Source organism: Cynocephalus volans, chromosome 11 (genome assembly GCF_027409185.1).
Source record: "Cynocephalus volans isolate mCynVol1 chromosome 11, mCynVol1.pri, whole genome shotgun sequence".
Taxonomy (NCBI): Eukaryota; Metazoa; Chordata; class Mammalia; order Dermoptera; family Cynocephalidae; genus Cynocephalus; species Cynocephalus volans.
The window spans coordinates 102,193,382-102,219,734 of record NC_084470.1 but is presented as its reverse complement, the minus strand read 5'-3'; the positions used below and the strand labels follow the sequence as shown (position 1 = coordinate 102,219,734).

At 36.7% G+C, this 26,353-nt stretch overlaps 1 protein-coding gene across 3 annotated transcripts in view; it reads right to left on the bottom strand.

The window, feature by feature from the left end:
- Window positions 1-1,428: 1,428 nt before the first annotated feature.
- LOC134390445 (TATA box-binding protein-associated factor RNA polymerase I subunit A) overlaps window positions 1,429-26,353 on the bottom strand; it is a 42,817-nt gene continuing 17,892 nt past the window's right edge. For 2 of the 3 annotated variants that reach the window (XM_063113820.1, XM_063113821.1), the window contains exons 5-11: window positions 22,376-22,574; window positions 16,338-16,468; window positions 15,174-15,332; window positions 9,601-9,667; window positions 8,647-8,770; window positions 6,516-6,670; window positions 2,167-4,096 (exon numbers count right to left, since the gene is read on the bottom strand). In XM_063113820.1, the coding sequence (XP_062969890.1) occupies window positions 3,984-4,096; window positions 6,516-6,670; window positions 8,647-8,770; window positions 9,601-9,667; window positions 15,174-15,332; window positions 16,338-16,468; window positions 22,376-22,574 (948 nt within the window). In that variant the 3' untranslated portion in view covers window positions 2,167-3,983. Of the gene's footprint in view, window positions 4,097-6,515; window positions 6,671-8,646; window positions 8,771-9,600; window positions 9,668-15,173; window positions 15,333-16,337; window positions 16,469-22,375; window positions 22,575-26,353 lie in introns of all 3 variants that reach the window. The other variant, XM_063113822.1, reaches the window with a different exon arrangement.

Below are 26,353 nucleotides of genomic sequence, written 5' to 3'. Positions count from 1 at the left end.
GAAAAAAATCATAGCAGGATCCATGCTATCAAGCACTTTTTGTCTGCCTTTCTCAGACCACACCATTTTACAGAATAAAGGTGAGGCTCCCTTTCTCTCCATAGAACTTTTTTTTTGAAGGGGGGAGGAGTGTAACAGCTTCACTGAGATGTAACTCACATATAATTCATTTGATAAGGGGTTCAAATCCAAAATACGTAAGGAGCTCTTACAATTCAATATCAAAAATAACAGATAACCTAATTAAAAAATGAACCATGGACCTACATAGACTCTTAAAAGAAGAAATTCAAATGGTTAACAGGTATATGAAAAGTCACTCAGCATCTCTAATCATCAGAGAAAATATAAGATGTGGAGAAAAGGGAATCCTTGTTTACTGCTGACAGTAATGTAAATTATGGAAAACAGTATGAAAGTTCCCCCTCAAAATTAAAAATAGAGCTATGTGAGTATATATCCAAAGAAAGTGAAAATCAGCATTGCAAAGATATATGTGTACTCCCATGTTCACTGCAGAATTATTCTTAACAGCCAAGATATGGAAATAACCTAAAAGTCCTTTGGTGGATGAGCAGATAAAGAAAATGTGATATATAAGTGAGGAGTCTTCACAAAGTTCACAGAAAGATACACATTATCTTTTGTTTTTCCATCAACTTTTTGAAATACCCACATATATTGTGGAATATTATTCAGCCTTAAAAAATAAGGAAATCCTGCCATTTGAGACAACATAGATGAACCTGACAGAAACGAGACAGAAAGAGAAATACCACGTGATCTCACTCACATGTGGAATGAGACTTCACAGCAGTGGAGAGTAGGATGGAGCTGCCTGGGGCTGGGGAGGGGGAAATGGAGTGATGTTGCTCAAATGTTAAAAGTTTTAATCGTGCAAGATGACTAAGTTTAGAGATCTAATGTATAGCATAGTGATGATAGTTCAGTACTGTATTAAATATTTGTAATTTGCTAAAAAAAATCTTAAATCTTCTCAGCACACACACACAAAATGGTAACTGTTCAGAAGTAATGAATGATAATTAGCTTGATTATAATTTCACAATGTATACATATATCAAAACATCAAAGTTGTACATCTTAAATGTATACATTGAAGTTTCCAAGAAAAAACAAGACTTTAAATTCTCTTTAGTTCCATTTAAAGTGTCTTAAAGTAGTCATGATGGATGGTTACTTAGTAGTTAACATTTATTATTCATTAATTATTATCCTAGGCATTATTTCTTTTATTCTTTAATTTAATGTCTAGATAGAAAATTATTTTCTCAACATACAAATGAAGGAAAACATCAAAAATTGAATTTAAAGTCAATTTATAAGGAACAACTTTAACAAAGATTAACATCCCTAATGCGAAAATAATTCTTTAAAATGAATTAGAAAAATCTTAACAGAAATTTGGTGAAGGACATGAGCAGACAAGTCACATCCCCCACAAAGAAACACAAATGGCTAATAAATGCATTCTAAGATATTCTTGCGGGCAGGGGTGGGGTAGCCCACAGTCCTGGCCTCAGGACCCCGGGCATGCTTCCTGGCTTGCCTGGTTGCAGCCAGGGGCAGGGCATCTTTTATTCTTCATAGAAATCCAGTCAGATAAATCCTATTGTCTCCAATTCTACAGATGAATAAACTAAGAGAGCTCAAGAAGTCACAGTAACACCGAATGAGAAACCAGGATCCAAACCCAGCAGTTTCCCGAGGCCCTACTCTTGGCATAAACTTGCCAAGATATTACTTCCTATGGGATAGGCACACTTGGTCAATAACTTTCATAACTTTTCTTTCAGTACAACTCAGTTAATTATTTAATAAACTAGAAATTTTGTTAGTCGTTGGTGATATGGAGATGATTAAGCCTAGATGACATGCTAGTAAGAAAGATAAAGTTTCAAAGACAATGTGGTGCTTTGATAAAAGGCTGTACAGGAACCAGTGAGCACACAAAGCAGGGAGCCGAACAAGCCTGAGAGAGAGGAGAGGTTCTGCCTGAGCCAGCAGTCGCTGGGGTATGGATGTCCTCTATTCCTTCCTTTCCTTGCTACCTGGCTCAGTGCTCTGCATGCAGTGGGCACTGAGTAGACTGAGAGGCAGTCAGTGCACACAGCACCTCAGAGTCTGATCTTCAGAACCACACTGATTGGGTTTGGGTCCTGGTGCCAACACCTACTAGTTGTGACCTCGGCAAGTGACTTCATCTCTGACGACTCCACTTTCCTTCCTGGAAAGATACGTGACAATTCATAAGATTGTGGGGGTGCTGTGATACAATGTAAAGCCCAACATGCTTGATAAATTTTAGCCATCGTTATCATTCATGAAACTGGCTTTAACTTCAGTGGACCTAAATAAAGTTTCACAGGGGTTGAATCACACTGCTCTTACTGAACAACTAGATATGAACATTTGATATAAAATTCTAGGAAAGTAAGATTTGTGTGGAAACTAAGGACCATATTTACTCATTTCTCTTTCATTCTTACCTCCATTCTTCTGGGGATGATAATTCATAAATCCTATTTTATAGCTTGTGACTAAAGGATTCAGGGACTACATGCCCTGATGATCTTGGCCTATGCTTTGAGATCTTATTCACATCATCTGGGAATTTCATTCCAATTGGGTTGATCTTATACAGAACTCCTACACAACCCAATCATCAACTCCCAGCAATAAAGCTAGCCTTATTCATATGGTAGCTTTAACTTGGTTTATTTTCATTCTGTGTAACATCTACTTGTTTTATATGCACATTATAAAAGTACTTCTTTGTTGACTTTACTTACTAAGTATAAAATAACATTTTAATATAAATTACTGACAAAGCGTAATTTGTCCCCCAATTTTCTTGCAGATGGTTTAAAGTTGGTAGGAATGTAAGCCAATGGGAAAAATGTGTGGTTCGCCCTCTGAACAGTTAGTGAGCCTTCGTGGAACTCAACTACTAGTTATCTGAACAGCAAATGTTTAAGAGCCAAGACATTTTTGAAAGCATTTACTCTACAAGTCATCACAAAGTGTTATAAAGCTCAGCTCATGATCCAGGAGAGCTGTTGTTGGCTTCTGGCCAAGATTTCCAATTGGGTTTACTGTGTGATTCTGGGACACTACGTCACTGGCAGAGTTTCCTCCAGTCCAGTTGCCTACTGCTGCATCCTAGTTTCCATGAGTAAAAGGAGAAGAACATATGATTTCTAAAATATGCCTTTAGGGCTGGCTGGTTAGCCCAGTTGGTTAGAACGCGGTGTTGTAACACCTTGGGGTCAAGGGTTCGGATCCCCGTACAGGCCAGTGATGAGAAAACTAAAACATGCCTTAGATTGCTATGCCAAACAACAAAAAACCTAGAGCCCTTTAAAGTTAAGCCAGTGTCAGCTGAAAGCAGCCAGCCCTCTCTCTACCTCTCTGACCCCAAATTAGTCCTCTAGAGTCAAAGGTCCCTCTCTACCAGAAGGTCACTTAGCCCTAAACTGCCATGTCTTAATACTAAAAGAGAAAGAGGTCTTTTTCTAGATTCTTCTCTCTTTCCAATTTTCCTCAACAGACCTCATCACCAATATATTTCTTCCTGGTGGTAAACCTAACATGGATCAATTAGAATCTAACAGAAGAATATAAATTCATTTCACAGCATATTATATTTTATTACAGAAATAGAGGCAAATTACTGGCAAACAATAACTACTGTAGAGTGCTATTCTAATTAAATATTTTTCACTGGAAGAATTAAGTCCTTAATAAATGCTACATTTATCATTACAAAAGATATATATATACACACACACAAAGAGCAAAGGCAGTGAGACTTCCTCTAGCTATAACTGATAGTTAAAGAAAATATATTTAAAAAAAACTTTTGTAGCAATATAAACTACCTTCTTAAAACAGCAAATATTCAATGACTGTCTACTGAGCTATTACTCTGCACCTACTACTGTGAAATAAATAAAACTATATCAGAGTCCTGAATTTACAATACTATATTTTTTCACTGATTTCTTCATCCGCTTAATTTTCTTCCTTAAGACTTGATGATCTTGTTTTAAAATATACCGAAAGTATCTACAACCTAAAATACAAAATAAACAAAAAGAGTTTTAATACTTATCATCATATTTTTCTAGTATATTTCTACACTGTAAAAATTTTGCTTCAACTCTGGCATTCTAATAATTATGAAAACAGATTTATTTATCTGTATATCTATATGAGTACGTCCTAATCATATTCTAAGAGTTGTCACCAATTAAACGTATTGCTTCCCGCATACAAAGATGTTTCTGATCCATCATAATTAAAGCATATACGTTAGCTTGTTTTCTACTCATCCCCCCAAATCCTAGTTATGCATATTATCATAACTAGGTAATATATTCATATATTAAATAAGCCTTCTCCAAAACCAAATTACTATAGCTTCCCTATCAATGTTAGCATGTAGATCAGCCAAAGTGGCACCTACAACAATAGGAAAGTTCTCTGTAGAAAATCTTGGTGTGAAGGATTAGAATAAACAAGTCATAGGATGGAAGAGATCAAACATTATCTGCTCGTTCTAGCCATCGAGCAAGCAGCTGGATGGAGATCATGTAGCTCTGACAAAGGTGCGCAGTGCTCCCCATAAGCTCTATCCACTCTTCATAGTCTTACAATGCAAAGAGTCCATTTGTCAAGTATTTCGGAGAAATCAAATTTTTGTAGGAGAAATCAAATTTTTGTAGGAAAAATGTAAAGCGGATATTATAAGGGATTTTTTTAATATCTGACAAAAGAACAAGACCATAAATCATATACGAAAAATTAATTTCATTATAGTCTCAGCTTGTATATATCCACCTTCTCTGGGAAATTGCTGGGATATATATTGTACCAATAGTAATCATTTTATTATCCCTGAAAAATAGTATGTCAGAACTGCCAACATTTTATTAGCTGGGAAGCAGCTGTGTCTTGTGGTGTTACTACAATAATTTGCATTTCTAAATGTATCATACCACTTTAGGAAAGACAATATACTTTGTACAGAGATTTCTGCTTCTACCTATATAGAAAACTGGAAAGAACTTCATTCCCACCCTAACAAAGAGAAAAAGCCAAATAAACTACAAAATCTTAACTCTTCTTAAGCCCACCAGAGAGCTGAGGTCACAGGGCAACCAAGTAGCCAGAATGCCAAGGGAGGCCCATCCAAGGAGAAACAGGCCTGGCTTGCTTTCAGCAGAGCTTGAGAAGAAAGGCAGACACCACTCCCCAGTCTAAGCACAAAGCAAAGGCAGGCCAGCACTAGCATTTGAGTCCTGTGATACAATAATGAGGAAAACCCAGCTAAACCCCTGAACAGACTGACGCACCCACACCAACACCCTGACAGAGGAAGACATTTACCCATTTTCAGGCATAATGATGCCTGATACTCGTAGAATACAAACCTATACGCAAATAAGGACAGGTATAACAATGCCCATTTCACAGAGAAGGCGCCCAGAGGTAAATTGCTTTACCTACATTACATGGCAAGCTAGAGGATTAGTAAATTAACCCAGGTCTTCAGACTCCGCTAAAACACAGATACTTCTAGGTAATCTGTACTAGATACTTCTACATTCATGAAGCAGTAAAAAATGACAATCCAGATCACAATTCTGTTCCTTGTCATCAGTGTATTAGAGAGCAATTTCACATTACTTTAATTCCTTTCATCCCATAAAACCAACATCTAATTAATTTTAGTAACTATCTCAAAGTCACTGAGAACACTAAATCCAAAATAATAAAAAACGTATCCAAAAGTTAATTGAAGAACCTCTTTAGGACACTTTGGACTCCCTAGCAATAGCAGGCTTGTTAGTGGTCATTGTATGGCTCACTTTGTTCATTTCTGGACATATTTTGTGGCACTTTCATTTTAGTACTGGCCACCTTTTCATATTTTAGTGGTACAAAGCAGGTAAGAGTTTTATCAGCCAAAATATTCCATAAAGAAAGGATTGATTTCCCTTTTATTGCTAAGTTAATAGGAGGTATTCTTTCTCTTAAGGGGAGAAAATGTTTTATCCTTACAGGAATAAATACGTAAATAAAATATAGAGCTATTAAAGAAAAATGACGTCAACAAAGACTATTTTTGTACTTTTAATAAAGTAGACAATCTCAGCAAACTTTCTAAACAGCAAGGCAAATCATTTATTATAAAAAGTTTGCACTGTGTATCTTAACATCCCCTAACAATACTCAAGTCAAAGCATGAAAACTGATCATAATCATCAATATGAAATAACTGTTCCTAATCCATGGGGATACCTTACAAGCACATCACCTGGTTGGTCCCAACTCAGGATTCATCCTTCCATTCAATAGTAATTTCTTGAGCATCTAGTACCCTTAGGCACCATACTAGGTAAGCTCTAAGACGAACAAATGGTCATACCATGTAATTTCAAAATCAGCCAAAAGCTATGTTTAAATATAAAGAAAGGGGAAAAAAGTACCTTTTCCTAACAGTATTCCTGCTACAAAAGCTTTCTCATAAGCCAAAGCTTTATCTTCCTTCCAATCACTTTTTGCCCAAAAGTAGCTGAAGTGAAAGCTTGGCCACCAGTTTTTCCTGGAGTTCCACTCTTCTTGAACCCATGCAAGGTGGTTTCTGGAAAAGAGAGATGTCATAAGGGAAGATCAATGATGGGAACAAATCTATACTGTCAGAATATGAACTTAAGTAGAGTCTGGGGAAAAACGACAAGATGTTTCCAAATTAAACTCTGAATATAGCTAAGCCATAACACGACTGGCAACAGCATGAAAACAAATCCTCTTTTTGTTCTCTTCAATCTCTATGTCCCATTTTCCATCTAAACAGCTAGCTCCATTGAGTATCCACAGATATTAATATCCTCAGGGGGTCCTGGAACCAATCCCACACGAATACTGAGGAATAAGTGTATAGCACAGTGATTAACAACATCGACAATAAAGCCAGAATCCTGGATTCAAATCTCATATCTTCGGTTTGCAATTTATGTGATCTTAGACAAACTTCTTAACCTCTCTGAGCTTCAGTTTCCTTCAGGATACTAATGGTACTTAACTCATAGCACTGTTACTAAGACTAAGCTGGTCTAGCAGTAGAGCAGGTATAAAGCTCTTTGCGTAGTATCTGGCACAAGGTAAATGTTCAATATATATTATTATTATTATTACTTAAGAGTTACTTTAAAATCTTACTTAATATTATACACTGCCAAGAATTACTATCCAAATTAAGATGCCATTATTATATAAATACATGAACACACAGGTTTGACAGTTGAGCCCAGGCAATGCTAGGTATTTGTCAATAATTTTTTTTATTGTATATAAGGTGTACAACATGTTTTGATATACATATACACAACTAACTTTCTGTGTGTGGTAGAAGCACCTACAATCTACTCTCTTAGTAAATTTCCAGCATGCAATACAATATTAACTATAGTCCTTGGATGCTGTACATTAGATCTCTATAATTTAATTCAGCAAATGCTTACTTACTTAGCACCCTATGGTAGAAATTCTAGAGGTTCAAAAAATAGTACCTTTCTTTGCCTTCAAGAACCTTACATTCTAGTAGGGGTTTACATAGTGCTTGAGATTTGCAGAGTGGTTTACAGTGAGTGCGTCAACATATTACACCAAAAACACTTTATCAGCACCGCACTCTCCCGAGTGAGCCACGAGGCCAGCCCAAAAACACTTTATAATCAGCACTGCTCTCCACAGTCAAGTCAAATCTGAAGCCTCAAACAAGTTCCAATGATACTGAATTTCCTAACCAACCAATATGGATAAAATTAAACTTAATTTTGTGACATCCTTTCTTCTCATACACCAAGTAAAAACAAGAGCCACTCCTTTTCTTTTACTCAAAATGTACACTAATGATACAATGATAAGAAGTATAGTTTTAGTTATCCAGATCACAATGGACTTAATAAATACTTGTTGAATGAATAATCTATGATGATCTTGTGAGGTGCTAAAAACCCCCACTAAAAATTACTGAAGACAGCTAGGAGGAAAGCTGCATCCCATGTGATCTTAGAAACTGGTGACACACAAATCACAAAGATGTGCAAAGAGAATCTTCAGCAAAGAGTGGGTGTGATCCCTTCTGGTCCCTATTCCCAATCTGAGAACACACATGCACGCCCTCGCATTGGAGTGCTAAGGCACAGGACTTATTTTGAGAGAATAAAAAAATCTTGATAGAATTTTTGTATGTTATGCTTATGACTCTATTTCCTTGCTTCAGAAGAAAATGTACTCAGAAGAAAATAGCTGAAAGCACAATTGAAGAAATCCAAAAACATAAGCAAAAAACTTCATTTAAAAGTCGACAGCTATCGGGCCGGCCCCGTGGCTCACTCGGGAGAGTGCGGTGCTGGTAGCTCTGAGGCCACGGGTTCGGATCCTATATAGGGATGGCCGGTGCACTCGCTGGCTGAGCGTGGCACAGACAACACCATGCCGAGGGTTGTTATCCCCTTACCAGTCAGGAAAAAAAAAAAATTAATAGGCATTAGCTAAAATATTGGAAACTATTTATGATAATACAGTAATAAATACTGTGTGTTTCTTCCTTACCCAATTAAGGTCTGTCTCAGATATTTTGCCAAATATTTCCAAGCAGTTATGTTCTTAGTGCATCCAGCAAAATCTAAGACTCCAAATAACACCTCCAATGCCAGTTTATGGTCTTCTTCTTTTTCTGCAATAGTCATAATAGTTCAAGATTACATAAGGTAACAAAGTGCACAAAACTGAAAAAAAAAATGCAGTTGATGAAATATTACTAAATCATAAGCCTTCTGGTTTGGTTGACAGTTTAAAACAATTCATTATGCTCATATTCGCATGAGGAATCTGAAGAATTCAATAATTTAGTCATTCTAATCAGGTCACAGTGGTGAGTGATTCCAACATGAGTCATACTTCTCTACTTATATACTACGTAAAACATTATTTAAAATACCTGCCCTATTTGGGCATTTTATATATGAGGATACTTCTAAAAGTTCATGGAAATATAGAATTAAAAGATCACAAATCTTTCCATGAACTTTTTGAAGTACCCGCATATGCTGTCTTCTATTAGGAGGGACCTATGCCATTCTAGGACCAACTGGGTTTAGCCAGCTAGTTTCCTTCTATGAAGAAGTATCTTCTTTTTTATACTGAGTCCAGTAGGGATTAAAACGAAGTGAATTATATAAATTGAAGCCATTTCTCTTTTGCTAACTATTGCCTAACATTCTATAACAGGAGTCAACAAATTTTTCTGTAAAAGGCCTCACAGTAAATATTTTAAGCTTTGCGAGACATATAGTCTCTATCAGAGCTACATGGTTCTGCCATTGTAGTGTGAAAGCCGCCACAGACAATACATAAATGAATGGGCTTCAACAAAACTGGAACTATTAAAATGGGCAAATATTTCCAAGCACTTATAAGGGGTGGATTTGGCCCCTGGCCCGTAGTTTGCTGATCCCTAATCTATAGCTTGTCTTTACAAAGAGGTATAAAACAAAAATTATTTACCTGATTTTCTAAGTAATGTATGAAATTCTAACATTAGCTTATGAGATGGTACAATCTGATGCAAAATCTGGAAGAAAAAATAGCCCTGTCATTTTTACACACTGTAAAGGCATTTCTCAAATTTCAACTTACTTTCAAATCAAGTTCTTATTGTTTAATATGCTCTCAGTAAATGAATCAAGGACTTAAAACATACTTTGCTTTTATCTAGTTTCAATTTGGGTAGAGAAAGGCACTTTCATTAAAGGTATTTTTTAAAAATCCCTGCTAATAAGACAGGAGAATTGGGGGAAATGGATGGGGACTTATTATTTGTCCCCTCTACATGTCTATATTGTTTTCTGGATTTTTGCAGATCTATTATACTTCCTAATTGAGCATCCAAAATCTGAAAATCCAAAATCAAATATGCTTCAATAAGCATTTCCATTGAGCATCACATTGGTGCTCATAAAGATAAAGATTCTGGAGCATTTCAGACGTTGGATTTCTGGATTTGGAATGATCACCCTGTACATTTCTCATTTCAACATATTTAATATGAGAAATGAAATCATTCTGTCTGCTTGCTGAGGTACTGTGACCTCACTGAAATGATTTCCGACAAAATGAAAAGTAAATTTTCTTAATTTCTCTTAATAGCTTTGTAAAAGATCTATCACTTCAAGATCAATAATCAAGATCAATATACCAATACCAGAGAATATTATTGAAACTCAGTTCCTATTTGCATTTTTCTCATCATTTATAGATTTCTGTATATGGCTAACTTCACTTAGATTTTTAAAAAATTTTTTATTGCAATATAACATATGTACTAGAAATGTATACAAATCACAAATGTGCCATTCAACAAATTCTCACAAAATTAAACACACTCAGGAAACCATCACCCACATCAAAAAAACAAACATTACCAGACCTCTAAAAGGCTTTCATCAGTTTTAGAAAATTCTTAGCTATAAGCTCTTCAAATATTAGGGATTTTTTAATGTTTGTTTGCTTTTACACTGTTTTCTATGTCCTCTCCCAGAACTCCAATTTCAAGTATGGCAGACCTTTTCACCAACTCCTTTGTATATTCTTTTCTGCACTTCAGAGACATACCATGTTCACAATTGGGAAACCTCAATACTGTTAAGATGTCAGTTCTTTCAAAACTGATCTATAGATTCAAAATCTCAGAATGGTTCTTTTGTAGCAACAGACAAGCTGACTTTCAAATGTATATGGAGCCTGGAAGCAGCCAAGCGAGCATGCCCAGGGTCTTATGCAAGAAGCCAAGGGCGGCAGCCCATCCACCTGGAAGCAGGCAAGACAGCATGCCTGGGACCCTACGCAAGGAGCCGAGAGCAGTACGCCCCACCCAAGAGCAGATAAGAAAGCACTCTGAAAACACCACTTCCACAGGGGCAGCCCACCACAGCCACCTCCACAGCCACAGCTGCTGAAAAAGCGGTTCGAAGCCACAGCAACAGCCACAGCAACTGTGCAGGCGGCCTGCCAGACACTTCACTGCACTGACACAGGAAGAGTCACCAGTGGAGACCGGAAAAAGAAGAGGACGTCTCTCTCCTCAAAGCCCACTCCAAAATAATAGAAGCAACTGCTCTACCAGATGACCAGATATCAACATAGATGTCTAGAGACGTAGTTAGAGATACTAGAAATATGAAAACCCAAGAAAACATGACACTACCAAAAGAATACAGTAATTTTCAAATACCAGAACTTATAGAGCAGGAAACCCTTGGAATGACTGGAAAGGAATTCTGAGCAACAATCTTAAGGAAACTCACCAAGATATGAGAAGACTCAGACAACATAATGAAATGAGAAAAAAAATCCGGATATGGAGGAAATTTACAAAGAGATTGATACCTTAAAAATGAATGTAGCACAGCTCATGGAACTGAAAGATTCACTCAATGAAATAAACACCACAAGCAATAGCTTAAACAGCAGGTTAGAACAAGCAGAAGAAAGAATTTCTGATCTTGAAGACAGTCTTTCAGAAATAACCCAGGCAGATTTTTTTAAAAAAAGGAAAAAAGAATTTTAAAAAGTGAAGAAAATCTAATAGAGCTAGCAAACAACCTTAAGCACACAAACATTCAAATCACGGATGTTCCAAAAGGGGAGGAGAAAGGAAAAGGCACTGGAGATGTATTCACTGAAATAACAAGGGAAAACTATCCAGGTACAGGGAGAGACATGGACCTTCAGATCCAGGAGGCTCAAAGAACCCCAAACAGATTCAGCCCAAAAAGATTCTAAGACACGTTATAGTCAAACTGGCAAAGCTCAAAGACAAACAGCATCTTAAAAGAAGCAAGAGAAAAGGATAAAGTCACCTATCAGGGAGCCCCTATCAGACTAACAGCAGGCTTCTCAACAGAAACTCTACAGGCCAGAACAAAACAGCATGATATATTCAAAATACTAAAAGAAAAAAATTGCCAGTCAAGAATACTGTACCCAGCAAGGCTATCCTTCAGAAATGAGGGAAAAATAGCATATTTTCCAGACAAGCAAAAGCTGTGGCAGTTCACCACTAGATATCCAGCCCTAAAACAAATGCTCAAGGAAGTCCTGCACCTGGAATCCAGAAAATGATAATCACTAACACAAATACACAAGAAAGAACAAAACCCACAGAACAAAAATGCAGACAAGAAAGAGAAAGAAACTAAATCTTACCACCACAAAAGCCACAGTGACAATGTAATAATGCCCCTACTTTATTCCTGATTTTAGTAATTTTGGTCTTCTCTTATTTGTTGGTCTAGATAAAGGTTTGCAAAATTTTGTTGTTCTTTTTAAGTAATCAACTTTTGGTTTTGTTGATTTTCTCTATTGTTTTTTAAATCCCTATTTCATATATTTCTGTTGTAATCTTTATTTCCTACTTATATTTGCTTTTGGTTTAGTTAGCTCTGTTTTTTCTATTTTTGTAAGGCAGAAGTTAAAATTACTGATTTGAGGTTTTTCTTACTTTGAATATAGGGGCTTACAAGTATAAATTTTTCTGTAAACAATGCATGAGCTCTGCATCTATAAATTTTGATATGTTGCATCTTGATTTTTATCTCAAAGTACTCCTTATTTTCCCTGTGATTTTCCTATTTAGGAAGAGTGTGGTTCAAGTACCACACATTTCTGAGTTTTCTAAATTTCCTTCTGCTATTGTGGTCAGAGAACATATTTTCTATGATCTAAGACTTAAAAAAAAAAAAAAAGGAAACATTTTTTAATAAAGAGTTCGTGGAAAGATTTCCATTATCTTTCAATTTTGTTTTTCTGCAACCTTTTTGAAGTGTGCTTGTGTTTATATTGTTTTATTGATTTTTTTTATGCAATTTATGTTGCTAAACTTAGATATCTAATTTCTGTTCTTGATTTCTTTTTATTGAGTGGACTTGTTGATCTGCTTAGAAATTAAGTTGCCTTTGAAAAGTTTATTCATCTTCCTCTGTTGAAATTAATTTGATATTTGCATGCTTTTGGAAGACTTTAGAGAGCTACCTCAAATAATGGAGAGATTATAAACTGAAATATGTAAATCTTAATAAGCTTTACATCTCCAGTTTTTGTGAAAATTTGAAGCCCTACTTTCTACAGAGTATTTTGTTATTCATCTGTTATTCAGTTTATGTATTTGTTTGAATAAATGTACATAGCCTTAAAAATTTTTCAAAATTCAAAAAAGAACATGTGTTGTTTGCTTGTTAAATGTAATTAAAATCTTAATTGACTTGAATAAAATATAAATAAATAAATAAATAAAATGTATATGGAAAATCAAAGGACCTAGAAAAGCCAAAAACAATTTTGGAAAAGGACACATTTGCATGATTTTCATGATATGATCCCAAGACTTGCTATCAAGCTACAGTATTTGTATAAGGATGGAAATATTAGTACACATCACTAGAACACAACAGAGTCCATGTATGGCCAACTGATTTTCAACAGTAACCAATGTAACTCAATGGGGAAAGGTTAGTCTTTAATAGTGCTGAAACGACCATATAGAAAAAAATGAACCTTGACCCTTACTTGACTCTGCACACAAAAAAATTAGTTAAAACCTAAATGTAAAACTGTCATTACTATCTTGGTGCAGGCAAAGATTTCTTAGACAAAAAGCACTAATGATAAAAGAAAAAAATGCATAAATTTGGCTTCATCAAAATTAGAAATTTCTACTGTTTAAAAGACACTGTTAAGAAAACAAAAAGGAAAGCCATAGTCAGGGACAAAAATATTCACAATGAATATACCTAACAAAGAATTTGTATCCAGATTACATAAAAAACTTCCAACTCAATAAGAAGACAAATAACCCCCCCCCCCCCAATAAAATTAGACAGAATATTTGAACAGATACTTGACAAAAGAGGATATAGGAATGGCCTACAGACATAGACAAGACGCTCAACATCACTAGGAAAATGCAAATTAAAGCCACAATGAGATACTACCTCACATTCACTAGAATCATTATAATTAAAAAGACCTACAATACCAAATGTGGTGAGAACGTGGGGAAACTGAACTTTCATACGCTAATGTGGAAATGTCTGTGGTACAGTCACTTCAGAAAACAACAGGACAATTTCTTAAGAATTTAAATATATACTTTCCTTACCAGCAATTCCAGTCTTAGGTAGCCACTCAAGAAAAATGAAAATACACGTGCACACACACACTTGTACATGAATGTTCTTAGCAGCATTATTTGTAATAACTAAAAAGTAGACAGACATCCAGCAGATACTCAAGTTCTGCAGTTGGCCCTGCAGAACCCATGGAAACAAGAAGTTGGCCCTCCATATCTGAGGGTGCCAAATCCTATGAATACTGTATTTTCAATCAATGGTTGGTTAAATCCTCGAATGCAGAACCCGGGAATATGGAAAGCCAACTGTATATTTATTGAAAAAAATCTGAGTGTAAGTAGATTTGCACAGTTCAAACCCATGTTCTTCAAGGGTCAGCTGTACATACTGTAAAGATTCCAATTATATGACAATTATATGAAATGCTAGAAGAGGAAGAATTAATCTATGGTGACAAAAATCAGATCAGTAATCGCCAGGGGCCAGGAGTGTGTGGATACATTGGCTGCAAAAGGAAATAAGGGATTTTGGGGGGGTGACAGAAATGTTCTGTATCTTGATCATCTCAGTAGTGTGTAGACATACATATTTGTTAAAATGCACCCAAGTGTACACTTAAAGTAAGTGTGTCTTACTATATGAAAATTAAATTTTCAAAAATACGAACGCAGAGTCTTCCTACCAGAGTGGCAACGGGTTTCCGAAATTCCGATCCCCTCTCCTCAATCTCACTTGGGCAGAGGGAGGTGGTGGGGTTAGGGGAAGACTGCTGTGGAGGGTATCTGCCTGGAGCCTCCAGCTAGAACAAGTTTCTTTGTTTACCTCAGTGTACCACACCTATACTGTAACTTTCTATAGGTGCTATAATGTGAAAGTTAGAAAGCAATGACCTAAGAATGTTTTGAATTAGATCCCCAACCCTGTTTAAACATTGAAATAAAAATTCTATACCTTAAGCACACTTAGCAGTTTTTCTCTCGGTGCCTTCTCTCTCTTTAGAAAATCATATAAGTAGATATGGGCATTTGGATTTGCAGGGAACTTCTCGTCATAGGCGTAATTGTTGAGCACCTCCCGGGCTCCATCCTTATCACCGTAGAATTCCAGCATCTATATAAAGTCAGTCATGAAATCTTAGCTAAATTCTGTAAGGTAGCTATATGAAAGGTAATACATAGCTTAACTTTACTGATGGGTACAAAAAAATTATAGAATAGTACTGCATAGGGAAAAATAGTAATGTAAATTTTTGCTTCCATTCACGTATGTTACCTGTGGAACACAGAAAACATCACTTATAACAAAGGCCTACCGAATTTTTCCCATTTTTTCCTCATGATTATTTTGTTACTGAAAAATGCAGCAACTTCAACATAGGAACTATTCCTATAAAAAATAAAAGTCCTCAAAGCACAACACACTAATGACTGAAAATGTGATGCAATTAACCTCAGTGCCCGACATAATTCCAGTTGCAAAAGGAGTACATGACATTTATAGTTCCTTTCATTTTGTTCCCATCCTTACATAGAAATTCCCAGATTCACTGGGATATGCTTTTGGAGATTAACCTCTGCAACACAATTATCACTTTAGCATTCATCAACTTTCACAAAAATTATCTTGAAGATTTTCTCCTACTGTCAAGTGCCAAGTCCCTCTGTCCTTCTACAATGACTTTGGGATGACAGGACATCCAAAAACTTCCTAAAAGCCATTATTTCTATATCATGTATTGTGATCCAGTTTCATATTTTTATCCTCTTCCCTTCTATATTCTACCAAAACGTAAAAGGTCTTTTTGCTTTTCTTTTAAGCCCACCAAGAATAATACAGAAATGATATTTACAACTACATTACTCTTTATTTTATAGATATTTGGTCATGACAGGTTAAATAAAGAGTAGTGAAAATAAAGAATAAAATTTACAGTATACTAGTAAAATAAACAGAAATTATTCAGGCCAAAACAGAGACACTGTATTTTTTTAATTTTTTTTTTTTTAACAACGTTTTCCATTAGTTTCCTTCTGAGCAATAAAGATTAGGCATGCAGTCTTTGCACTGGCTTATGACAAAATGAAACTAAAAAATTTTATGAAAAGTCTTACTTACCTCTACATAACTCTTCACAAAAGGGTCCCAAACTCCAGGAATTTGAATCAACGCACAAAGATTTACAGATGTCTTCCAGCTGTGGTTGAGCATATTTCGGGTTGCTGTGCTATAAGCATAGTCATCCTTATCTGCCCAAAGACAAAAGAATTTTTTAAGTCGTTCAGTATTGAGATTTCTGTTAAATTAGTAATCAAAAAACTAAAAGTTCAGGTCCTGATGGCTTCACTGGTGAACTGTAACAAACATTTAAAGAAAAATACTAATTCTTCACAAACTCTTCCCAAAAAAAACAGAACAGAAGGGAACACTTCCCAACTTATTCTATGAGGCCAGTATTACCCTGATAGTAAAACCAGACAAAGACAACATAAGAAAACCTATACATCAGTATCTCTTCTCAACCAAATACTAGCAAACTGAGTACAGCAAAATATAAAAAAGATTATAAACCATGTTCAAGTGGAATCTATTCCAAGAATGCAACGTTTGCTTAAGAGCTGAAAGTCAATTAATGCAAATAAAGATCTATTATCTAAACCAAAGCAATAGAATAATGGGCAAAAAGCCACATGATCATTTCAACAGATGCAGAAAAAGCATTTGACAAAATTTAATAACCCTTCATGATAAAAACACCCAACAATTTAGGAACAGAAGAAACTTCCTCAGTCTGATAAAGGGCATCTACGAAAAATCCACAGCTAACATCAAACTTAATGATGAAAGACTGCATGCTTTTCCTCTAAAATCAGGAACAAGACAAGGATGTCCTCTTTCACTACTTACATTCATTACTGGAGGTCCTAGCCAGGACAATTAAGCAAGAAAATAACATAAAAGACATCCAGATTGGAAAGGAAGAAGTAAAACTACCTCTATTTGCAGATGATCTTGTACACAGAAAACACTATGAATCCACTAAAAACTTACTGGAACTAATAAATTGGTTCATCAAGGTTACAGGGTACAAGATCAAGAAACAACAATTATATGCCAATACACTTACAACAAACAATCAGAAAATGAAATTAAGAAAACAATGCCATTTGTAAAAGCATCAAAAATGATAATACTTAGGTATAGATTTTATAGATGAGATGCAAAATTATACTCTGAAAAGCAATATTGTTGAAAGAAATTTTAAAAGACCTAAATAAATGGAAAGACATTTCACATTCATGGGTAAAAAGACTTACTACTGTTAAACTGATCTACAGATTCATGTAATTGCTATCAAAATTCCAGCTGGCCTTCTTACATAAACTGACAAGCTGATTCTATGAGGGGGTCTTTAAAAAGTTCATGGCAAGATTTGTACTGTCTTTTAATTCCATTTTCCCACAAACTTCCTTAAGTATTCTCAAATAATTCATATGAAAAATGCAAGGAACCAAGAATAGTCAAAACAATCATTAGAGAAGAACAAAGTTGGAGGATGCACACTAGGACTTCAAAAGTCACTACATAGCTACAGTAATCCATACTGTATGATATAAGCATAAGGATATACATACACAGATCAACAGAAGAAAAGTCAGAGTACAGAAGTAAACCTTCACATTTTGGGGCAACTGATTTTCAATAAGGGTGCTAAGACAATTCAATGGAAAAATAACAGACTTTTCAATAAATGTGCTGGAACAACTGGATATGGACATGCAAAATACTGTAAAGTCAGACCCTACCTACCTTACATCATATACAAAAATTAACCCAAAATGGATCAAAGACCTAAAATTTAAGAGCTAAAACTATAAAACTCAGAAGAAGTAGAAATATTTCTGACCGTGGACGGTTTCTTAGACATGACACCAAAAGCTTGTACAACAAATGAAAAAACAGATAAATTATTAGACTTCACCAAAATTAAAAACTTATGTGCTTCAAAGAACATCGTCAAGAAAATAAAAGACAATCGACAGAATAGGAGAAAGTATTTACAAATCACTTACATACCTGATATATATGACAAGAGACTTCTATGTACATTATATGAAGAACTCTTACAACTCAATAATTAAAAGTAATTCAATTAAAATATGAGCAAAAGATCCAAATACAAATTTCTACAAAAGATATACGAATGGCCAATAAATGCATGAAAAGATGCTCAATATCATTAGCCCCTAGGGAAATGCAAATCAAAACCATGAGATACCACTTAACACCCTCTAGGATGGCTATAATGAAAAAGATAACAAGTGTTGCTGAAGAGGTACAGAAATTAGTACCCTCATAAACAACAGGTAGACATATAAAATGGTACAGCTGCTTTGGAAAACAGTCCAGTGGTTCCTCAAAAGGATAAACTTGGTTTATATGACCCAGCAATTTCACTCTTACTATATATACCCAAGAGAAACAAAAACATATGCTCACGCAAAAAACTTGTACATGAATATTCATAGCAATGTTATCCAAGATAGCCAAAAATTAGAAACAACTCAAATGTCCACCACCTGATGAATGGATACCTAAAATGTGGGATATCCATACAATGGAGTATTATTCAACAATAAAAAGGAATGAAGTATAGTTACATACTACAACATCGGTGAACCTTAAAAACACGCTAAGTGAAAAGAAGCCAGTCACTAAAGACCGTATATTATATGATTCCATTTGTACAAAATGTCCACAATAGGCAAATGCACAGAAAAAGTAGATTAGTAGTTGCCTTGGATTAGGGGAATTGGGAAGAAATGGGGAGTACAGGGTTTCTTTTTGAGGTGATAAAAATGTACCAAAATTGATTGTGGTGATGGATGCACAACTCTGAATATACTAAAAACCACTGAAGATTTTAAGAGGGTAAATTTGTATGGTATCAGAATTATATATCAAGTCTCAATAAAGGGTTTATTTGAAAAAAAAAAAAACACAAGAGTACTACACCCAACAAATTGGCTGATATAAACTCTGTCAATAACAAATATTGAGACTACAGACAAAAGAAAACTCTAATCAGACTACCAATGCAGTATAAATTGGTAACCAATTTGGAAAGAGTTTAGCATATTATATAATAACGTTGAATTGCACATACTCTATGACACAATTCTACTCCTAGAAATGCATGCTTACGTGCATCAGTATACAGAAATTAACAGGAGTTAATTTCAAAGCATTATTTATAACAGTCCAAAACTATAATAACCTAAATGGCCATCAATAATGGAATGAAATATTTTGTAGCAATAAAAATGAATAAACTAGAGCTACATTCAACAATATGTACACACCTTAAAACCAACCGTGAATAAAACATGCATGACTCAAAAGAATATATACAGTATGAATCCAAATTTAACATTCAGATATAGACAAAACTAAATTACATTGTTTATGGATACATACACAAATGGAAAGAGTATAATGAAAAGCAAAGGAGTGACTACCATGTAAGTCAAGACAGTGATTTTCTTGAGACAGAATGGGAGAGAGTATAATCAAGAAGGAACAAATGGAAAACCTTTAGGTTAGGGTAAGAGCAATGTTGTGTTCCTTAATCTGGGTGGTAGTTACATGGATGTTTATTTTTAATTCATTCATTATATCACACACTTGTTTTATACACCTTTTTCGTATATTATATTTCATAATCTTAAAGGTTTAAAAGGAAAGTTATTCAAGTCTCTCAAAAGCAACAACTAATAAAAGCACAAGATACCTCAAACCAGAAAGAGGCACTGGTATTCTTTCCCCAGTGGATCAACTGAATGTGTATCAACATGGACTTGGAAATGAGGGGATGAGGGGATAGTAAATAAGAAATAATATTGAAAAACCTTTTAAAAAGAAAAAAAGAAAAAAAAAATGGCAGATCCCTAAGTATAAATTGGGTGTGAATTTACTATAGAAGGAGGTGCCATAGGCCGGCCCGTGGCTCACTCGGTAGAGTGCGGTGCTGATAACACCAAGGCCACGGGTTCGGATCCTATATATGGATGGCCGGTTTGCTCACTGGCTGAGCGTGGTGCTGACAACACCAAGCCAAGGGTTGAGATTCCCTTACCGGTCATCTTTAAAAAAAAAAAAAAGGAGGAGGAGGTTCCAGTCAGCAAAAGCATCAGACCCAACATAGACACAGCTATAGCAGCAAGAAAAAAATCCCAAGCTTACTGAGCACGAGTGCACATATTACATTCTAATGTTTGGTTATAAAAACTAGTCCTAACTTTCTTCCTCATTAAATACACATTAGAAATTAGAGATCATCTAAAAAGCTCCATATATTATCTCCTCTTTATCTCTTCTTGTTACGGAACTAAGCGTCAGCTACAGTAAGGTACCGAATCATCTATCCATGGGAGTGATGGTATAAATGCCATGTTCCAACTGCTTTAATCATTAGCTATCTGCTTGAGTTCTACCTAATCATGCATAAGAAAATACTGATTTTAAAACTCACCTAATCAATTCATATCAGTAAGCTTTTCTTTTTTTAAAAAAAAAAACAAATATCATACCACAAATCATGGCAAGGTTAACAAAAGAAATAGAGGACAGATACGAGACACCAAAAAAATTAGTCTAAACGGGAAGACACAACATAAAATACACTTGAAAAAGAACAATTAGAAAGCAAGAGATAAAGAGCCAAATGATACAGGCTGAACATGCAGCTGATACATGAGGTGTAAAGTATAAGAATAAAGGGGCTGGGGCAGGGTCAAATGAGTCTTGAAGGGCAGAGAGCATTCCAGATGAGATTGCATAAAGACCTCACAAGACTAACAGGATGAAGACAGCATTTCAGAAGTGTCTTGGGAGAGATCATGGACAGGAAAAAGGAAGAGAACTGAGATTAGCGAACCTACATGATCAGAGACCAAGGAAATACTATTTATCACATAGGGATAAAAAGAAAATACTGCTTACTACATATGAGGTGATAAACACCAGGACTAAGATTTGGATGGAAGATGTGAACATAGAAAGGAGTTAATCCTAGAGAGCCATGGAGAAAAATTACACAAGGGAAAGAAAAGTGCAGAGAATCATACAGCTCCAAAGATTACAAATCTGGTGGTAGGAGAGGATAACATCACCACTGAAGGTTAAGAAAAGGAGAACTCAGTTTGAGAACCCGTAAGTCAATTTTTGGTATGGTAAGTAAATCAAGAAAACAATTCATTACAACCTTTGTATAGAAATAAAACAACTTTATCTTGCCCTAGAGTCTTTAAACATATTCTGAGAAACAACACTACAAAACTAAACTCCATTCTAAACACACAGGAAGAAATGTTTATTATATGCAATAATGGCTGCTGAGGAAAATTTGTAACCTCTTAGTAACTGACAAAGATTTTCTCCTTGACCTAACTCCAGTTAGGTTCCTCTGAGCCCTCTTCGGGACTAGGCCTCAACAAGACTTGAACAAACACTAACAATTTCTAACAGCTCAATGCCACATCCCTGAGATGACCCTGGCTCCCCTTAGTGCCTGCCTGAGAAAGCTCAAAGCTGCCAAAGAATTTACTCTTTGTTCTAGCCAACACATGAAGACAGTGTCCCTGTCTCCCAATCTCTGTGGGAGGACAGGTGCCTAACTTCCACAAGCACCAGTTACTAAATCCAGATGGGTTTCCCAGGGACCAATTCCCCTCTCTGCTTTTCATAACTGTCACTTCCCTGGCTCTGCTCAAGCCCCGCCACCCTCCCTCCCTACTCCCTCGTTCTCCCTTTAAAATACCGAGTCACCTCTGTACAAATCAGAATGTAGCTACATTCTACATTCTTCCCCCTACTGTCAGTAGTTACTGAATAAAATGTTTGCTCTGCTCTAATGTCTAGCTGTATTTCTCTTTGATAAAAATCACATTAAAAAAAGCAATCAATCTAAAACAGTCACATATTTAATTATGAATCATCTGAAATATGAGAAAAGATGATCAAGAATTTTAAATCAATAAAATGTCGTTCTCTGCAATATCTGGATGAAGTCAGTAGGGAGATTACTAGATTACTTCTTAAGATCTCCATCCTTCAGTGTCATCACTATAAGAAAAAGTTTACTCATATTCACTCACCAAGCTTTGACAATTCCATCTTCTTTTTAGACCAAGTATAGTACTGCAAAAGCCCTTTATAGGCTTGAATAAGATTGATTAATATTTCCTGGGAAGACGACTTCTCACCATATCTCCATGTCTCTGCCTCACTTAGATTTCTGTTGGCATCCTCAAACATTCCATGATGCAGAAGGTACAATGCATGTTGCAAGGAGATCTGCAACAAAAATAAAAAAAGCCCACTGAAATTTCAGTCATTAGATAACCATTAGTCAAAAAGCTCAGTAAATACATGCTCACTTTGGTAGGACACAAATGATATGACATTGGCCCTGTCATCAAAATTTTCAATCTAGTGAAGAAGAAAGACACATGAAATAATTAACAGTATGTAAATGAGAGCTAAATTATGTAAACTTACAAACAGAAGACAGTGTGATATAGTGAACAAAACAATGGGCTTTGAAGACAGAGTGCCCTAGTTCTCATGGCACTTAAAAGATAAATTAACCTGAGTAAATTATTCACCTTTTGAGAGTCTCATATGTTACATGTAACAATTATTATTGACCCTTCAGAAGGGTATTGTTGAGGATTAAATTAGATAATAGTTACATACAACCTAATGCCTAGTTTGGTCCATAACAGACAATCGATCAATATATACTACAGGTTAAGTATCCCTTATCTGAAATTCTTGGGACCATAAGCTTTTCAGATTTTAGAATATTTGTATTATACTTACTGCTTGAGCATGCCAAATTTGAAAATCCAAAGTCCAAAATGCTCCTGTGAGCATTTCCTTTGAGCGTCATGTTGGCACTCAAAAAGTTTTAGATGTTGCAGGTTTCAGATTTCAAATTTTTGGATTACGGATGCACAACCTGTATTTTATACATGTTATATAAGCTCAGAGAAAGCATCTTGATAAGAGTTTATAAAGAATGGCTTCAGTTCAGATAGAAAGGAAACTATCTCTGACACAGGAGAAGCAATAAGAACAATCACACAGAGAGAAGAGGCAAGACAGCTGACTAGAGGGGTCTGGCTCTAGTATCCTTCCACCCCCCCCACCCCCCCAATAAAGAGACCAAACAGCAAACAAATACATTTCGACCAAACCGACTAAAGAAATATGCTGCAGAGCACCAGGAGAGTGATGAAATCCTTGTGAAGCGTGGAAGACAGGAATAGCTCCATAGAGAGCACAGCAAGGCATCCAGCCTCTGCCCTGCTGCAGAGACCAGCTCAGAGTCAGGCAGAGAGAGATAAGGTGGAAAAAAAAAACCCAGCTGTTTCCACTGCCACCACAAATGTCTGTGATCCCTGCCACATGAGAGTCCCCCAATCCTTTCAGGACCCAAACCCAGTTGGAGAATAGGTGGGAATTTCTGCAGCTACATGGTATCAGAGTAGAAACATAGGGAGAAGAACCCCCATTCTCACCCTAAGTGACTATGCCACAGCGCAGTCGCGAAACCAAATCCGTGGTTAAAGTATGCATGCCCCAGCCCCAGTGAAACTGACTTCATTTATCCAGAAGCCCCATCTATATTCTACCACATTCACATGGGCACCAGCAAGGCCATGACCCCGGGCTACCTGGAGCCTAGGCTAGAGAGAAAGACCGCACCCCCAGCATCTGAGTTCACATGGCACCCTTTCCCTCCCAGAAGAACAGGCAGACCTCTGAGTGGAATAGCTTCCAATCAGTAGCTATTTCCAACATTCGTGTACACCCGCCCTGCACAGCTTGCAGACTCACTGAACCCAAAGGTGCCCACTCTGGCCAGAAGCCAGCCCAGCAATAGCTCCTCCTCCCCTTGCAGTCCTCTACAATGCCATCAGGGCCTGCTGCTTCCTTGCAGACATGCTGCAGTCTCAACAGCTGATCTGGCAGCCTTCCACAGAGCTGCCAGGTCCTGCAACACTAGTGTACACCTACTCCCCGACCAACAGTGGATTGGGTAGCAGTTTTCCTCCCCACAGCAGGCCTCTACAGAGCCACGGGGTCCTGCAGCATCCATGCAGTCTTGCTCCAGGCTTAACAGCTGATCCAGTGTACCTCTACAGAACTGCCAGGCCCTGCTGCACCATTGTATACCCACTCACTGACCAACAGAAGATTGGGCAAGGGCTTTGACCCTCCATAGCACGCCTCTACAAAGCTACTAGGCCCACAGCCACAACCACCCTACCCAGTGTCACCCACCCCAACAAGACACTCCCAAGGGCACCACAAACAATAAAAGGGAAAGAAACAAAATAAATATAAAACAACCATAAAAAATTAATAACATGGCAGGAGTAAGGCAATATCTATCAATAATAACACTGAATATAAATACAGACTGGCTGAATGGATTAAAAAAAACTAGACCCAACTATATGATGCCTGCAAGAAACTCACTTCATCAGTAAAGATACACATAAACTAATATTGAAGAGATGGAAAAAGAGATTCCATGCAGATGGAAACAAAAAACGAGGAGTAGCTATACTTACACTGGATAAAACAGACTTTAAACCAAAAACTATAAAAAGAGACAAAGGTTACTACATAATGATAAAGCGATCATTTGGCACGAGGATATAACAATCATGAATATATATGCACCCAACATCATCAGAGCACCAGATATATAAAGCAATCATTATTGGATCTAAAGGGATAGATAGAACCAAATACAATAGTAGTTGGGAACTCCATCCCTCTCTCAGCATTGGCGAGATCGTCTAGACAAAAAATTAGCAGGGAAATATTGGATTTAAAGTGCACTTTAGACCAAAAGGACTTGACAGACATTTACAGAACATTACACTCAACAACTGCAGAATACACATTTTTACCATCAGCACATTGAAACAAAAAAGCTTCCATGCAGCAAAGGAAACAATAAATAAAGCAAAGAGACAACCCGGGGAATGGGAGAAAATATTTGCAAACTACAAACCTGAAAAGGGAATAATATCCAGAATACACAAGGATCTCAATAATAAAAAAAGTTTTTAAGGGATGTCTTCAAGATGGTGGAGTAGATGATCCCCAGCATCACTATCTCCCACAACTGATCAACATACAACTATTAAAAAGTAAAGACTTAATCCTAGGATCACTGGAGCTTGGGGAAAGAGGAGAGACCCACAGAGTTCATGAAGGTAGGAGAAGCCGCAGTGAGAGAAAGAAGGTACCATTCCAACTGTTTTGAGCCCTGGCCAATTTAGGGCCAGCCACTGAGAGCACACAGAGCAGCAGCTGGCAAAGCCACAGCCGTGCCCTGTGCATGAATGTGTTTGGAGTCTGCAGGGGAGAAGAGGAACTAAAAGTGTACCATACCAGCTTTCAGGTTAATGTGACCACTGACACGGTTCCTGTGTACCCACATGGGAGCGAGGTGCCCCAGCTGACCAAAAACAGGAGTCACCCAGAGGCCAGTGAGTCACTGCAACAGATGACTACAAAGCTCACCCCACAGGATGTGTTTATTTAGAGTTGGGGTGGGAGGGAGGCTGGCCCACCAGAGGAACACTGGGGCACAGCATGGGCAGCTGATCTGCCTTCCAGTCAGCACAGGCCCACTCACTGGAGACTAGTCAGGGAAACAGGACTACAGGGGGTGCAGTTTGCTGAAAAGACTAAGTCCTGGGCCAGAATTTCCACACAGCCCAGGTGTATCTGACCTCATAAGACCTGGATGAGATTAAAAGGTCAACAATTAAAATGTGAGCTGCACAAAAGACTTCTCCAGAGAATCAGCAGCAAGGCAGCAATTTACCACAACCACAGGGCTCAGGTGCTGGTCCCCACAGGAAGTTCCACCAATTGTGGAATTCACCAAAGGACAACAAATTAGTTTCAGTGCAGAGTTTAAGTGCTGATGGTAGGTAATAATCCAACAAAAAACTGGAAAACAAAAGATTAGAATCTCTGATATCCAGTAAAGATGTAACAGCATCAAAGAACACCTGTATAACCTAGAAGAGGTAGCAGTCTCC